The following is a 17162-nucleotide window of genomic DNA, read 5'->3' on the forward strand; positions in this document are numbered from 1 at the left end:
CAGCATCATTTAAGCATACAGTCAAGTCCTTGGATCAGTGTAATATTATTCATTCTTCACATAGTCTGCAGAATTTATGACTATTTATGACTAATTTATGACGGAGTGTTGTATCGGTCTACATGTGTTACTCCACCGTTTGTGTTCAAATATCTGTTAAACTGCTTTCAAGCCATGACGCCATGCAATTTGTTAGCCAGTCTATGATGTGTTGTATTTTTTGTTTTCAGCAAATTTCATGCAATACAGCAAGGGAACACTGTAAAACCACATGAAATGAAAGCAAGACACCTATTTTGAGTTGGATTTTGACTTCAGCAGAGTGCAAACTCAAAACAACTTGTTGCCGCATTGGCTCTACACGATGGTTTAAGCAGTGACAACGAGTCACATTTCACCCTGGGCATGGGCAGTATAATAACAAGCGCGTTCAAATTCCACATCATCACATCAAAAGTATGGCTCTGCTGCAGCATGGAAAAGGGAGTCAATGCATTGCGCAACTGACTCCTTCCTTGGAGAAGGATCACCTGCAGGGAGGAGGCACTGAGACTGCAGAGATGTTCCAACTGTGCTGCTGATGCTGCCTTTTTATGCAACTTTACACAAGCATAATTATGCAGAGCTTTATACAACGACCGCTCACAGCAATAGGCAAACTAATGATGACCAAGGCCAAACAATATGCCTTAAAAAAGATCATTTTATAAGCATCTCATTGACACATAGCTAAAACCACAGTGTCATACCGAGAGCGTTTTCTAACATTTTTGTAACCGTGTGACAGCCAAAACAAATATTTTTGCTTCATGTTAAAATAGCACTAGATTTTGTTGACCTTAAATAAACCAAAAAATACAGTTCTCAGTATGATACCGTTCAAATCCACAACCACAACACTGATGCTATGAGTTATTTGGATGGTTAAGGTGACCAAAATATTAGAAACCGCTCTCACATAACGTAGTTTGGAACTACGTTATGTGAGATGATATGAATCCCATTAAAGTCAAACCATTAGAAACCCGCCTTTTAATGAAGATCAAGTTTCACAACACTGAAAATGCAAACTACTGAGTTTGTTTCATGCATGCAATTATGCAGCGTTTGGCCATTTGGCAGCAATAAAGTGTGGTGGAGTTGGTGGAGTTTCCTTACATTGAAAGAGACAGTTAACTAGTTTTCCATACAGTGCGGAGGCTGCAAAATGTTCTTTATGATTATGATTGCGGCCAGATGGGGCACACTTTGACATTTTCTCCGCATGTTCCCATCATGTTACACACGTTATTCTTAGCGATAATAGCGTATGCGTTAAACATCTACCGTTTCCCACCTGTTTCTCAAGGGCTTCCTTCCCAGTCGTGGAGATTTTGGGTGCGGGTGCGCGCTCGCAGGTGCAACCTTCCAACAGGTATATCCCGGCGGGGCGGGCGCTCTGCTCGTTGTCGAAGTAGAAGAGGACATTTTGGTAAAGGGCGAAGAACTTGTCATGCCAGCGGCTATTCTCGGCCGTCTTCTTGCTCAAGTAGCCGCGTTTGGTGCCCTCTTTACGCGCCACCGCCGACAAGAAGAGCGCGTGACCCTCGTTGTAACGCACGCTCTTCTGCATCCTGAGATCTTCTTTGACTTCTTCTGTTCCGTTTCGGTCAACGCTCGGCCATCTCCGTAAAGGGGAGGAGGGGGATGGGGGGTTGCCCACTGGAGGAGCTCAGTGGAGCCGAGCCGTGCGTAAAAGTTGCAGCGCCGGCGCAAGCGCGGCGTCCGCGGAGATCCTCATGCCCGGGGACGCCAAAGGAGAATCCATGACGCTCGCTCACAACTTCGGCGGCAACATCGAGAAAGCCTCAAGCGGACGAGGGCAGAATGACACAGAAGAGATAAACTGTAATCGGCTTTTGACTGTGGCACACACGTAAGCAGGAGCCTCCGCCCCTCCCTCCCCGTGTGGCCGACTATCTCACCGAGTGATGTTCAAGGCGGAACGTCCATTTCTATGCTGCCTTACGACTTTGGGACCACAGGAAACAAGCACACTGCACTACTTTCCTCCATCTTCAGATGTTGCCTACCAGTAGGACCTAAATTACTCACAATGAACAAATACTTTTGCTTAAAAAGTAAACCAATTCCTTGACTTGGGTGTCACAGGGCTCCCTCTAGCGGATGCAAAAGAATCTAAACCTATCTATGGTTCAGTTGTGTTTAACTTTTTAGCACAATATAGTGGCAATAATATTAACAATGCTGACTAATCACATTTTGTGTAGCGCTTCTTTAAATCAAAGTTGATTTATAATGGATAAATGATTCATGCACCCAACATTTACACACCGGCGATGGTAAACTTACTTTGTACCATGAGGTAGGCTGATGGAAGCGAAGCTGCCATTTTAGCACCAACGGAATCTGCGACCAACCACTGGAGGCAAAGTGGGTGAAGTGTCTTGCTCAAGCACACAACCACACAGTGGGATTCCAACCTTTGGTTACTGGATGAGCTCCTTTACCACCTGAGTCACGCTCGCACCGTAGCTCCCTCGCTACATCGCGATTTGGCTTCTTCCTATTGTGTCCTGTTGTCCCATTCACGATATTACTTATTTATATATATATATATATATATATATATATATATATATATATATATATATATATATATATATATATATATATATATATATATATATATATATATATAAGCCAAGTGCACTTGTTACCTCAAATCATCTTTCTCCACCGAAATGAACAAATTAATTCCATTAATTCTGCTGCACCCTCGCCAAAAATTTCAAATACAATTGTTTGAATTTTGTTTCTTATTAATCAATACAGCACGCCATATTATTAACATGACAGAAGATGGGGCAGTAAGCAGTATAATGAATGACAGTGAAGCAATCTGATTGGACATTGTTTGCAGCATTATACTTTTGCTCTTTCCACAATCACAGAAAAGTGCCGTTATTTTAGAAAGACAAAAAAGTTAATAAACTGTCCTGAACAAGACACACATTCTGGTATTTCATTTGTAATCTGTTGAGATGCCTCGAAAGAAACAAATAAATAAAATAAAACCAGACATCCCGTACGGGCCAAAGACTTTTTGTTTCTCATATTGCATCCAATCTGCTGAGAAATAACAAAGGAGCAAAGGAAGGATTAATAACAACTAGAAATTGCAATGCACTCAGATATTACCACGTGAATGCTGAGCGCTGCAGAAAAAGTTCAATAGTGCACCCATTGTCCCAGTCAAGCTGCTGTTTTTGTACTTTTGATTGCCTTGACTCAGTTTCACAACTTTGACACCAGGTAGGAAGTGGAGGAAGCAAACTATGCTATGTTAACTGTTGGATCCTCGGGATCCGCAGTAATGAAAAGTTATGGGTCCCAACAGAAATGTTGGGGGTCCCAAAAAATGCCCAATAAAAAGCACAAAGTAAGTTTAAGTTTCAGAATACATTTACAAGAGGTGAAAAAAACCCAACAATAAATATTAACAAATGTCACAGTAAAAATTACTGTAATTCCCCAAATATAAGACCCAGCTGTATGTAAGATGCATCATTAATTTTAAGGTCAAATGTGGGTCTTTTCTACATTCCCATGTATAAGACGCACCAACATTTTGGCAACAATGTAAAAACTATGACAATATATTAAATGACTATGACTATCGATGTAAAAACTCTAACTATATATAACTATACACGAGTCCAATGGAATGCCTTTCCATGTCCTCTAACCGGTGCACTCTTAATTGAATCAGCTAGAGATCCTCTCCATTTTGGTAATTTCCTGTATGTGAACAAGGATGGACTCGGACGTTGGTTCAGCCTGCTCACTTATTTTAGTGAAAATAAGGCCATTGCAACCTCGGATAACACGAGCTGCTTTTACCAGCAAAAAGGATTTGCTGCTACCGGTAATTATTGTAAGTAAGAACATGGCCGATAAAAAAAAAGCACATCCATAATTTCTTTTATCCAATTGGAGTGTATTTTTTCAACAATGTTAATTCTCATTTTGCCAATGTCCTGCCTTCATATACAAGGTGACACAAAAAGAAATAAAAACACAGGAACTTTTTAATAATCCAAAAAAACCAAGAGTGATGAAAGAAAAATATGTTGTTCATAGTAATTGATATTTTAAAACACACTATTTAAGAAACAATGATGGAATTATTATTATCATTTTTTAAATGACTTCCTTTAGATGGCGGCATCTTGTCCAAATGCATTCTTAAAATCTGCTGTTGACCCCATTGACTGCAAAAAACCAGCTGCGCTACTGTGAATTTCACCCTGAATTACAAGCTTGATTCATTACATGGAATCATCTGACCTTTTTTTTTTTTTTTTCTTCTACATAAAAAGGGGAAATGAGTCACTGTCATTGTGGATCATTACACGGAGATGTCACATTACTGTTTACACCTGAATAGAACAATTTTCCAAACCTTAAAGAAACCAAAGAAAGCTTCAACACACACTGCACGGACATCAACGGAGGCTGTACGAGAATTGCTCGTAAATGCGTGATCTCAAGATTAGGTAACATCCCCTGGTCTCCTAGATTGTAGGATTTGTCCATTTGAGTTAATTCCCTGTGGGGCTATCTCAAGAGTAAAGGGTAAATGATTCGACCAAGAGCTCTGAATGAGCTAAAACACAAAACTTAGGGTTAAATTTACAGTATCCAATTTGAGATGTTGAAGCTGTCAATGAGGCATCTCAACAGCAGATTTCAATTGCATTCGTACAGAATTAAAAAATTCCTTCCATCACTTTTGGTAACTTACAGTAACTGTTATCCTTTCCCGTTTCCATCCCTTGGCCGTAGTCAGGAACACGAAGGGCCGGAGTTGCCCTCGGAGCAACGGCTCTCGGACGTCGACCTAGAGTGGAGCCCGTAGCCCCAGGCCGTAATTTGGACAGTCAGGATTAAATGTGTGTTTTTTCACACAGTGTGAATATTTAGTTTATTAATGATTCTATCATCTTAAAAAACAGCAGCACAGGTTTCAGGTAAGACCTTGTACCTTGACATCAAAGGTTAATACTGTACAAAAGCAGCCACACGGTGGGTATCTCCTCCATACTTTTAAGCTGCACTGCTGTGAAAATCCTTAACAGCCATCCTTGGGGCATGTTTAGATTGTTTACTAAATGCTAGAGTACAGAAAACACACCTGGAGACCTTTCTATCTTGTGGGTTTTGGGACCTAATTGTGTACATATTGCACTACACACGTCAGGAGTTGGACTGCAGCCATGCGGTGAGAGAGGATTTGTCCGAGATGCCCCAAAGCTCAGACAGTAACTTCGTGTTCCTCCTAGAGAGACAAATCAAACCAAACAACACTCACTGTCAAAACAATGCACACACACATGCACATAGTCACATACGCACATGCACACAGTCTTTTGTAGTATATACATTGACAGCTGGGTATTGTCAACTTCCGACCAGCAGCTTCATCCCTCTCTGGGTGTCTTGTGTACACAGGGTGGTCTCAGGCCGACAAAGTACAAATATTTCATATAGGATGGATTAAACTGACGAGGTGGTTTGGACCGACATTTCATATGGTGAGGATTACTTTGGACGATGAACTCCCAGCAGGCCTTCTAATCCACAGCCTGTATTAGGACGGTTTCTCAACCTTTATTGAGCCATGGCAAGACTTCAGATTTTTTTAAACTTGACACTAATGCCACAAAAGTTTAGTGGATGTATTCTACCATGCTATAATTTAGAATATATCTCAAAAGGTGATTGACTGACAATCGACAGCGTTAACACTGAATTTTCCCAACATCCACATTCAAACACAAGAGCATTAGCATTGGCTGAGTGGTCCAGAGGGGAAAAAAAAAAAAAAAAAACTACTTGCCTCGTGTGCTTGTCTGTGACTGACACAGCAACATAAACAATACATAACATCTTTTTTGCCCACGATGAACTTTCCCGTGAAGCAAAACTTCACGCTCCTAAAGCAGTATTGTGCAATGCTGACATGAATCTACCCGGTATGACAAATTGAGACCCCGTGTCTTCCCATAGTATGGCTTTCTTCACTTTGTCAATCTAACATTACGCTATCCAATTCTGATCTCTTTTGCGCCACAGTCCCAAAACCATCTCACAATTTCATCCAGAGATTGTACCTTAAAATGCAGAGGGTTACCATGTTTAAATTGAGCAAAATGGTCAAGGCTTTCCCTCGCTTATATTTCATCCGTGTTTGTCACTTCCTGTTCTTGCCCCGCGTGCTGATTTGCTAGCTAACAGCCAATCGGAGTGGCCAAATATCACACTGGCCATATGCCAATTCAACATATTGAATCTGCCAAAAACGGCAGCCCAACACCCCACCAACAAGTCAGCTTTTACACGGTCTTTTCTAACGAGCATATTGACGCCTGGACTCTTCCTGACTTCCGCCATCAGATAAAAGTATCTAGTATCTAGCTATAAAAAATTATACTGCTGGAAGAGGTGGCAGCATGCCCGCGACCCTCGTAAGGGTAAGATGATGGACAGGTTTTTAAAATAAACCAATGTTTTTCAGAGGTGAACGAAAAACAATTCCGACTTAATTCATAGAGGCAACCCCTCATGTACTCCACTGTGTGTGTGGCACATGGACACATCACCATCACAAATGTGTATTGGATGGATTGATGTGCATCCAAACCTTGAAAAAGTTAATTTTCTAAAATGTGTCCTATTTGGGTCACTGTTTAAAGTGGCTCATTTTCTTTTGTGTCTTATTGTTTGGTTCACTTCAATTATCTCCAAGGCAAACACATCTAATTCACACAGGTTTTGTGCGGCAGTGGGCAAACAGTCTGACGGGGCTACGCGTAAGTTCCAAGACAAACACAATTTCAAAAATGATGCTTCACATGTGAGGTTGTCCTTCACCCTCATAACATGTGCACATTCAGGCTGTTATAGGCTCCACTAATCTCTTGTCTGATATTCCAGGAATATTATGTACAATTCGTACTTGAGAATTGTGAGCACGACTATGCCATCAGGTTCATTTGGGTGTTAACCCTTGCGTAACACTGATGTCACTGAAGCTGCTTTGAATTCAGCCTCACAACGCGCAGACTCACCGCTCTCACATGTCAGGATCCATTAAGCCACCAATGACATTATCCTTTTTTTTTTTTTTTGTGTGTGATTTTAAAGGGCTCGTGTCTGCAATGTTTCCAAAAAGACGCACAATGGGGTTAAGGTATGGGTTTGATGACAGTAATTTAGAGTGCAAATTGAAGCAGCTCCACAAATATGCTTCTTCAAGGTATGAATAAGTAAACCTTTCCTATGAAAGATTTTGCATGTAAATCAATAATACAATCATCAAATAGCAGCCTCCACACTAATACAGATCTTGCCTTGATCGAACACAAAGTGTGCCATCCACTCATGAAGCTATTTTCCCATTATGTAGCTTTCCATAGTCGCGCAAAATTTTTAGACAAAAAAAAAAACCTTTGAGAAGTTGAAGCGAAGGCTCCCCCTTGGAGAATATGTTTGTTTGTTCCGCTTACGAATGTCGGCTTTTTCTTCTTTACTGTGCGTTTCTTGTGTTTCTTTCATCGTACAGTTGCCATGCACTGCTAACATACAGCAGGCAGGCAAAAATGGACATTTTAGTTTAGCCAACGTACCATCGGAACTACAACTCCAATCCCAGCCGTCAGACTTCTCAACTGCCACTAGTAGCACGATACAGGTATTTAGGCTTAAAAGTTAACATTTGCTGAAATGTTATACATGTTGCTTTTTTCTTTTGTGTATGTTAAAAGGGATACAATTTTGGGTATACTGTACGTATACTTTTTTTTTAATAGCTAATGATCTTATGTAGTCACTGCGGCAAGTGGGGTGGGTGCAAAATGATTTCTATCCCGTAGGGGGGGGCTTTATTTACAACAAATAATGCTTATGTCAGATGAAGAGGAACGCATATCAAGGCTCAGTATTCGTGAAAGGACATAGCTGAAATGAGATTTAGATGTAGAAATGTTCTTGAAGGCATTAAATGTTTCATCTCCAAGTTGAAATGGGTTGAATGATTGCCCATGATTTAACCAGCTCATTTTCATAGGCAGTGGACAGCCACAATTTACATACAGTTGTTCCCCACTATTCATGGGCGGGCCCAGTCCCTATCTCCCCTATATGACACCCATAAAAATGCATGAGAGAAAAACTAAACAAAACATTTTTTTCCAAAAAATGCTGATCAACATTCAAGACATGGTTTCCACAAAAAGCGCGAGAAAATGGGGGGACAAAATCGATGGATTAAAAAATTTCATATCCCACTTATTCTAGACTTTTTGGAGTTTGAAAACCACGCATCGAATATATATCTTTTCTCCTAGAGCAATTTTTAGTGGTGGAATCTTCAACACACCGGTCAATATCTTTACTCATGTAACGTTATTTCTTTTAGGCAAAGCAACTTTTAGGCAAAGAAGCTCTGTCATCTGAGTAACATTGTTCCCGAGTGTCTGTTCACCTTCGGGAGTTGACTACATCCTCCAACTCTCGGGCTTTGAGGGCCGCAGCATGAAGTATTGAATCCGGGATATTAGCCAATCGGGCGACGTTCAGGCCGTAACTCCGTCCAGCGGCTCCTTCACTTAACTGGTAGAGGAAGGTGAGGAATTCGGGACAAACCTCCCTATCTGCAAAGACATGGCTTGGGTCAGTTTGAAATGATTTCTAAAAGTGCCAATGACATCATTGTGCCGCTGGTGTCGGGTGGACTCCTCACATGTCCAAAATCATCACTTTTCAGGAGACCCCAAAAACGGCAAATTAGCATTGGATCATGAAGGACAGCAATAGTATAGGTTTTAGAAAGATTAAGAAGCTCACCCAAAAGTTATTTATGAGGTTTTGGCCCAATGCCAGCGATATACACACCACACTTACCTTGAGTGTCAGTTGCCACATCAGGTTCATTGAGGAGGAAGGACATGTGGTAGTTGGACACATGGTGAGGATACACCCGTTCCAGCTCACATAAGGGTGGATAATGGGTCACAAAAAGGGTAAAAGACTGCACCTGCCAATCGCAGAGCATATGTTGACAATCAAGCATTAATAAAGTTACGTTAAAGATCAGGTTTTGTCATTTCAAGCCTAGGTTGATAATGAAACAAGAAAGGAGCAAAAGAGTTTAAAGGGAAAATGTTACACATACAGTTGACACAAAAAAATATAGTACCCAAAGGGGATTACTATTTTCACCATTTTCTTCTATTGTATTTTTATAAATCACATTTCAGTACTGTGTGTATAGCTGAACTTCATTTTACCCTAAACTTGATTTTTTTTTTTTAATCTCTGGGTGTTTAACGGGGTGTGTCCATTTAATATGTTTGGAAAGGGTGTATGTAGACTATTTTATTCATCCATTTTTATAGCCGCTTATCTTATCCCAGCTGTCATTGGACAGTAGGCGGGGGACACCCTGAACTGGTCGCCAGCCCATCGCAGGGCACACAGACACAAAAAAAAAAAAATCACTCTAATCAAAATATGACAATTTAAGGTATGCATTGAACTTTTTCTCAAAACGTATAAAAACTGAATGATAATTCTTCTTTTGTTTTTTTTTATTACTTGAAATAAACAGTGTTTAGAAAAAAACCTGTATGAAATGCTACATAGGTTCGATAATGGCTGACACATGTCAAGAATATTGTTTTTGCACTGGTTTCACATTATGCAAAGTCTTCCCGAAAAAAAAGCCTAAAAAGTAAGGAAGACAGCGAGAATAACATTACTTGCCATGTGAGCTAACCCCTGCCCACCTACTCACCAGCTTTGCAACTCGCTACAAATGGAAAGAAGAATTTATGATCTGACCATGGTGAATAGCGAAACACATGAAAATGCTCAAACTGACGCTCTGATTTTCCTGTTGGATGTATTATCTTTCCAACACATGCCATGTGCACACTATAGTTTACCATACAAGAATTAAATACACGCATCATGGGGATTGTCTTTTGTATTTACAATTTAAAGACAATTTTTGAAAAGCTGGCAAATCGCATACACATTACACCTGCAGGAAGTAAGAATTTTTTTCTTCCATGACGTGTATCCGAAATTTCACAAGAGATATTGTATAAACTAGCAACCAGCAGTGTTAGTTTTGGTCAGTATGCAAGAAGAGGCCAAAACTGTGTTCCTGCCTCCATCACAATGCTCTAAGCATTCAACAGTTACTTGATGAGAAAACCATTGGGATGCCGCAGCTCCCTTCTTACACTTACACACACACATACACTCTCACATACAAACACAAACCTGGCTCTGTCTTATTTTTCCCCCCTCTTTCCCGAGTTCAAAACAATCATCAATTATGAAGATGTGGATCACAACAAGATGATAATGACCGCGGGGCTTCGGAACGATCCCAAAAGAAATCTTTCAGTACATCAGTCCTGGAACTTTCCTGACAAAGCCTGCAGCCATGAAGGTTGCTTGATGTTGTTGATGTCTCAAATTCATCCCCACCAAATTAATCCAACACAATGGGGCACATTCGTGAGAAATTAGGTCTGAAGCCCCAAATTGTCCAAAAAGGCCATATATATAAGTGTTTGCGTGCGTGTGTGTGTGCGTGCGTGTGTGTGTCTGTGAAAGAGATTGTGATGATTTGTGTTTATTTATATGGATGCGTGCTGATGATTATCAAGTATTCGAGTGCAAGATATATGTGGGAGGGAAAAATAGGGATTTCGAAAATGTACTACACACAACAAACGGTAGGTGTGGCAACAATTATGTAACAGTCTGTCTCCGAAGAACAAAGAGGATTTGTGTCAGCTGCATATTCATATCAAAGCATTCTTTTTGGATTACTGCACTAATTTTCATTGTGCTTTACTCTCTCTGGGACTTCTCGCTGCAAACAATCGTTTCATGGAGCCTTTGACATACATCATTCTATTAACTATGACAATGTGGACATTACTGATTGATTGTATTGCAGAACTTGCATGACATGAATGGGGAGAATGTGGATGTAGCTTAAGTACACACCAGCTGACTCTTCATTCCAACCAATGCAATTAATTCTCCTGCCAATTTTAACGACTTTTTCAGATGCAAATGGAATATTAAAAAACACACACACAAACTAACTGTAATTAAACTTGGATTGGATCCCCACCCCTCTTCAACACTAATAAAGATGTATTCCGAGGCTGAAAATAAAGTGCTCTCCGAAGACCCGCAGAACCTGAATGAATCCGGCCGGGATGAGCGTGCTACCTCACTCGGCGTGAGAAAGGTCATGTCACTAGAAATACTGTATCACAAGATGAGCAGGGTAATGCCCACACTCTTCCAGGGAAGGCAAACAGACCTGACCCAAGGTAACACATAGTCTAACACACATGCACACACACACAAACACGTAGTTTAAATCACTCCTGTCCACCTACATTGGAAGGTACAAACAAATGGAGCGCGGTGACGAGCAGTTGGCATCTGAATAATGGTGCGATTGGATGCTAATGGCCGCTCGTTAGCAGACAACCCCAGGGTGCACTGACAGCCTCGTCGGCGGGGGAAGCTGATGAAATTAAGAGTTGAACCGATTAGTGTAGTCATCGATTAGTTGATAGAAAGTTCACGAGCTGAAATTATTCATTTTGATGGCTTCCGTTTCTGACTCCAGTCTAGTCATTCTTAAAATGGAGCTTCATCTCTACACGGGTTTGCGAGGCTCTTTCCCAAGCAGCCATTGGGTTTAGCACTCATATCAAGCAATTTGATCTTGATCAAAACGTTTGAGGTGTCTACACAGCAAAGCCGACCCCACAACCCTTTTCGATCCAATTAGATGTAACTACATTTGCTCTCCCTCTCTATGCCAGTGTCCGCACCGCAGCGCAGCTAACAAGCACTCGCCAAGGGCAGTTTGTGAGCTTCAAAGACAAAGCGGATGCAAGAGAGGACGTGACTGACCTGCATCTCTGTTACCTTGTTTGGGTTCAACAATAAGGTGAACAGTGGATGACCTTTGTTTTTTGTCATTTTTTTACAGCACTCCCCAGGAAGAGCTGTCAGTTTGAGGCTACATCACAAACTGGTAGGAGTCACTCGAGGAATTATGCTCAGTAAAATGACCCTACATGCATGATTCATTGTAGGACGCGTCATTAAAATTCCCAAACTACCGAATAAAAGCCAATGCAAGAGGTCCATTTAAAAGACTCATTGACACTGTCAGTGAGGTTTCCATTAGAATATGTTTTTTCCATTAGTAGAAATACTGTAGCTGGGTTATTGAAAGGCATGGTTGTCACAATATAACCCTTAACGCAACGGTTATGTGAACACAAATGGTGGAGCGACACATGAAAACAGACCTAGTCAAAACTACTCGCAGGCATATACTCTTTATTTTCCAACAGGAATGACTACTACAAGTGCGTTTCTGAGGATATGAGACCAACTCTAACTGGAGCTTTTTAGTATGATTATATAAAATATTGCTGCTCCTAGCTGGCCGAGTTGCAAGGTAGAAGGATCAAAACTATGTCCACTGAAAGGAAGTAGACAATGTGGTAAAACTGTTGAATTTCTTGAGATTCTCAATCGTATAGGATTTATAAGAATAATAACGTGGGATATTTTAATATTTCACTAAAATATCTAATTGGACATCAAGTATTTGGATTAAAAAAACAAATCTGTATATCAAATACTTTATTCTAATCCTTAATTGTGAATGACCAACTTTTATAAATGATCATTTTTTTTGATTATCAACATTTTGTATTACTTAAATATAAATTTTGCTTAGCAGGAGACCACTTTCATTCTCCCTTTCCAAATCACCCCCCATAAATTTAGGACTGTGAGATAGATTCTCCACCTCAATTGGCACATTTGAGCAGGCATCATTTGGTATGTGATCAGTAGACAGGCTGGCAGCACCAAAGTGTGCAGAGGCATTTAAACCTATCCCACCACAGAGCACTGCTAGCTAGCCATTAATTTATGCTAGAAGCCCGAGCCACAAATTGAAACTGGCAACAGGTGCCGAATGTCAGCGTAATGAAGTAATTTGTTTGCACCCCGAATTGGCAACTGGATGTGATTTCAGAATAATATACAGTAGTGTAGTTTGGGAGTCGTGACCAATCGACGCCAGACGAGTCTAGCTGTTACGCCTCAACACGCTGCCAGGAAAAACTTTCAAATCAAAGCAAACCATTACATTCATGTTCATATGGTATTTGGAAGACTGAGGCTTTTTTTAAGTCGGCTTTCGCATCGCGTTTCTGGTGGGTTTTACTATCATGGAGAGCATAGCAATCGTTGCTGCAATTGGCTTGACTGTAATAAGCGGTATTCAGGGTGAGAAAGAATGCAGAGCACTTTTTTTTTGGAAAGCTGGTACTCAAATTACTCGAGGACTTCTTTCACCCCTACAATTATGTTATGTATTGCTATATGGTTGATAAGGTGTATTATAGTGACATTGTTTTTCAATCAATTAATCAAATTACTTGAAGGTCACAACATTGACATTATAGAGTGATCCCTCACTACTTCGCGCCTGGCCTATGGCAGCCTCAGTGCATCACAGATTTTTTTTAGGGGGAGCTCTATTGCAGAGAGACGCCCTGTGACGGTTTTCTGCATGCCAGACAGACGAGGTAACTATAAATGCACTTGCCACAGATGTCAAACTACTGCAGTAGAAGTATTTATTTAAATCTTAAATTATTAAACCCTACATTGTCACTTAACAGTTACCCCTTTTCATCCTTTGAAGTCTCTCGGTCATATTAGCGGTGCCCGGAAGTTGAATTAAAGTTAAAGCTGTGCATAATCAAACAAGACAACAATGAGAGTTTACACTTGAAATACCATTTTATTATAAAATGAATCTACGTAAGAGATTTCCAACGGTCCGGTGCAGGTCTTTGCTCCTCTGTCTTGGGTCTAGCCAACAGCGTGTGTGTGTGCGTTTCATGAGTGAGCCGGGAGCCGAGACCGAGATTGGCACTGCTATAAGACACGTAAATGGCTCAGTGTGCGATCATCGACCAATTAGGGCAGGAGTTGTGATCTACTCCCGCCCCAACTTCGCTTGTTACACAGACCCGGACATGCCGGTCTCAATCATAAAACGCACAGGTCATTGCTCTGAATAAAGCCAGGACAGCGGAGCAAAGACTTTCACCGGACCGTTGGAAATCGCTACTTTGCAGTTTTCACCTATCGCAGGGGGTTCCGGAACATCTTTCTTGAAGGGTTGTTTCCACGGTTTTTGCTCTATAACGAGATGCATTATCCTTCTGAAAAATGACTGCAAAACATCATTTCAAATTGAATTATCAGAAAAGTGACCAAAATCTCAATGGAAGCTCGCTTGTTTTCTTCAGGCAAGTCGCCTTGGTAAATCTCTTTGGAACAGCGCCAAACCAAATTTCCAAGAGCAATAAGTGATTTGATGCTTTGAGGCAAATATCGCAAAAAGCAGCATGCCCCTCGGCGTGCCGCTGTTTGATGTCGGGTGGGACCGGCAGGGCCCATGCAAAAAGAAGAGAGCAATGTGTGTCGCGCCAAGCACGGTGTGAAGCAAATGGCAAGCACTGCCGCTAGTGTGAAAGCCCCAACAAGTCTGATAGAGAGCCACGCTTGAGGAGGAGGGCGCTGTGAAGCATTTCATCTTCGAGAAAACATCAGTAAGGACCCTCGCACACACCAGCTGTGAATTTAACATAAAAGCCAGCAACTTGTAGCTTCCCCTTTTTCTTTCAGCTTCAAGGCTGTCTCGTCCGCGAGCGGCGTTATGAAAGCCATCTACATTCTTAACTAACTCACAGGTGAATGCTGGGGGCAGGGAAAGGTGCGTTTCTATAACAACTGAGTCAAAAAAGGAGAAGTCTGAATTTGACGCAAGCAGGCATGTCTGGTGAGGAGGAAGAGGACATGGCAGGGGAAGAGGTGGAGGTGGAGGAGGAGTGGGAGGAAGTGCGTGCGCATGAAAGACAGTGTGGCTCTTCTTGTACCAAGGAGGGATATCACTGCAAAGCCCAACTTCTTTTTACTTGGTTTGTCTTTTATAGCGAGGCCTCTAACAAATCAATGTTGTTATACAACAGGTGGTTAAAGTGCCAAAATCAGCTCTATCCTGCTCTAGCCACATATGTTCTGCAGAAAAATTACAAAACGAGGTAGAACACAATCAATTCAAGTAGGATGAATGACCTTCCGTTTCTTAAAATTTTCTGCAAAAGTACAAATGAAAGTAATGCAGTTCAAGTCATTCTATTGCCACGTTTTTAATACTAAAGAAATGAATCGCTGATCATTTCTCCTCAATAAAAAGAATGTAAATGCCAATAATCTGTTCTGGCTTCACTAAAAATACAATAACAATATTTGTTAAGTCTTAGGATAGGACTCAAGTCTGCTGCAGCTGGCGGTGTCTGGGTCATCAACAGCCAAACGAACATTTTCCATAATAGAGACCATTTTGTATTTCCTCTTAAAGGGAATCCCATCCACAATGGCGCAAACGTACGTACCTAAGCAGTTCTCCCAAATTGCCCGAAAAGTTGGCCAACTCTTTCGTCCGCAATTGCAATCGTAATCTACATTGGCAACACCTGCGGCACAATCCTTTTGAATAACTTTAGAGATCGAATCATTGTAAAAATAAAACGATAGAACCAATAGTACCAATATTATAAAACACTTATTATTTTCTCTAACCATATATCCTTACTAGTATCGCTAGTGCCCATTCTAGCTGTCTTCGGGCAGTAGTAGTTCTGGAGTTCATTTTGCCATACATACCCGCAGTTGTGCACCATCCGTATTCCACCAAGTTTATGACTGTGTTTCTATGCTAAAAGACCACAATCAATACACAAGTCAAACTATGCCAAAAGACCACGATTAATACACGAACCCTATTCTTTGCCACTCTTAATAGAATCAGATGTGAGAAATCAAAACCTTTTCATGATCCGCTCGGTTTTAGTAATATTCCTGCGAGTTAACGAGGATGGACTCTGACATTGGTTTAGTCTAATTGCTTCTTTTATTGAAAATAATACCGTAACAACCTCAGCTAACGCGAGCTGCTGTTAGCTGCAACAGGCAAAGGCTGCCAATATCCGACTGACATCCGCCCCCTAGCTCATACGTTACAGAATTTTTCGTTAATAAGAATACAGACTACAAAAATGCACAGCTGTGCGATCTTCCTCAAATGGTGTAAAAAAAAAAAAAACACACATTCTAATCTTTAAGTTACCGTTTATAGGATGAAACCTATACATTTGGCTTTTATTTTTTATTTTTTTAAAAAGCGTGTCTTAATATTTGGGGAATTGAATTTGGGGGACTTGTCTAAGGGGACCAATGCTTTGTTCCCACAGGTCCAAAGATCTAATGAGGCGAGGCTAGGCTCTCCACGTTCTTGTCTCATCAAAAGAACACGCAGCGTTCCAACTATCTCCAAGTAGAGTTCGTTCCATGTTAATCATGATTATCAAGGTACTTGAACCAGTTTCCAGCAAAGGTGGAAATAAAAAGTCTACACCCCCCTAAGTAATTACCCTGGTTTACTTTCTATACAATTGTTTAAATTATCTTAAAAAAATCTAAAATAATAATGATAGCTGAAGTTATAGGATTCTCAAATGGGCAAACCACACAACTGGGATGAGGCTGTGTTTAAAAGTAATTAATCACATTCAAATTCATGTCAAATCTGTGTCAGCACACACTTCCTACTCTTTATAGTAGTGCTTTTCAATTATATTTTGCAAAGCCCCCACAGGAAAGAGAAAACGTTTCATGCCCCTCCACTCGCCGTGCCTACTATGAGATTATCATCAATAGAAGTTGTATAAATATACCTAAAACTATCCTTTATAACATTAACAAAAGAAAAAGGGTAAAATTGTCACCCATAATTCTTAAAGGTACGTTTGGCACAGATGTGTTAAACTCACCTGTTAAGAGTTGGATTACACGCCTTATTCCCACATGAATATTATTTATTCCTTTAACTAACACATTGTGGACAATTGGACGCTTCCAACTTAGAAGGAACCATGAAGGATGCTTAAAAACAA

The 17162-nt window shown here is 40.7% G+C and overlaps 2 protein-coding genes across 5 annotated transcripts in view; both read right to left on the reverse strand.

Annotated features, from left to right (window-relative positions):
* The window catches only part of LOC148429610 (ras-specific guanine nucleotide-releasing factor 2), a 39020-nt gene extending 37146 nt beyond the window's left edge, over nt 1-1874 (reverse strand). For all 3 annotated transcript variants that reach the window (XM_088415863.1, XM_088415870.1, XM_088415854.1), the window contains exon 1: nt 1337-1874. In XM_088415863.1, the coding sequence (XP_088271989.1) occupies nt 1337-1612 (276 nt within the window). In that variant the 5' untranslated portion in view covers nt 1613-1874. The remainder of the gene's footprint in view (nt 1-1336) is intronic.
* Nucleotides 1875-3979: 2105 nt separating this feature from the next.
* Nucleotides 3980-17162, reverse strand: part of msh3 (mutS homolog 3 (E. coli)) — a 41668-nt gene continuing 28485 nt past the window's right edge. For both annotated transcript variants that reach the window (XM_088432890.1, XM_088432880.1), the window contains exons 22-24: nt 8968-9100; nt 8549-8717; nt 3980-5341 (exon numbers count right to left, since the gene is read on the reverse strand). In XM_088432890.1, the coding sequence (XP_088289016.1) occupies nt 5260-5341; nt 8549-8717; nt 8968-9100 (384 nt within the window). In that variant the 3' untranslated portion in view covers nt 3980-5259. The remainder of the gene's footprint in view (nt 5342-8548; nt 8718-8967; nt 9101-17162) is intronic.

The sequence above is a fragment of the Hippichthys cyanospilos genome, chromosome 1 (assembly GCF_059441005.1).
Source record: "Hippichthys cyanospilos isolate Australia breed blue-spotted pipefish chromosome 1, RoL_Hcya_1.0, whole genome shotgun sequence".
In the NCBI taxonomy this organism is placed as follows: Eukaryota; Metazoa; Chordata; class Actinopteri; order Syngnathiformes; family Syngnathidae; genus Hippichthys; species Hippichthys cyanospilos.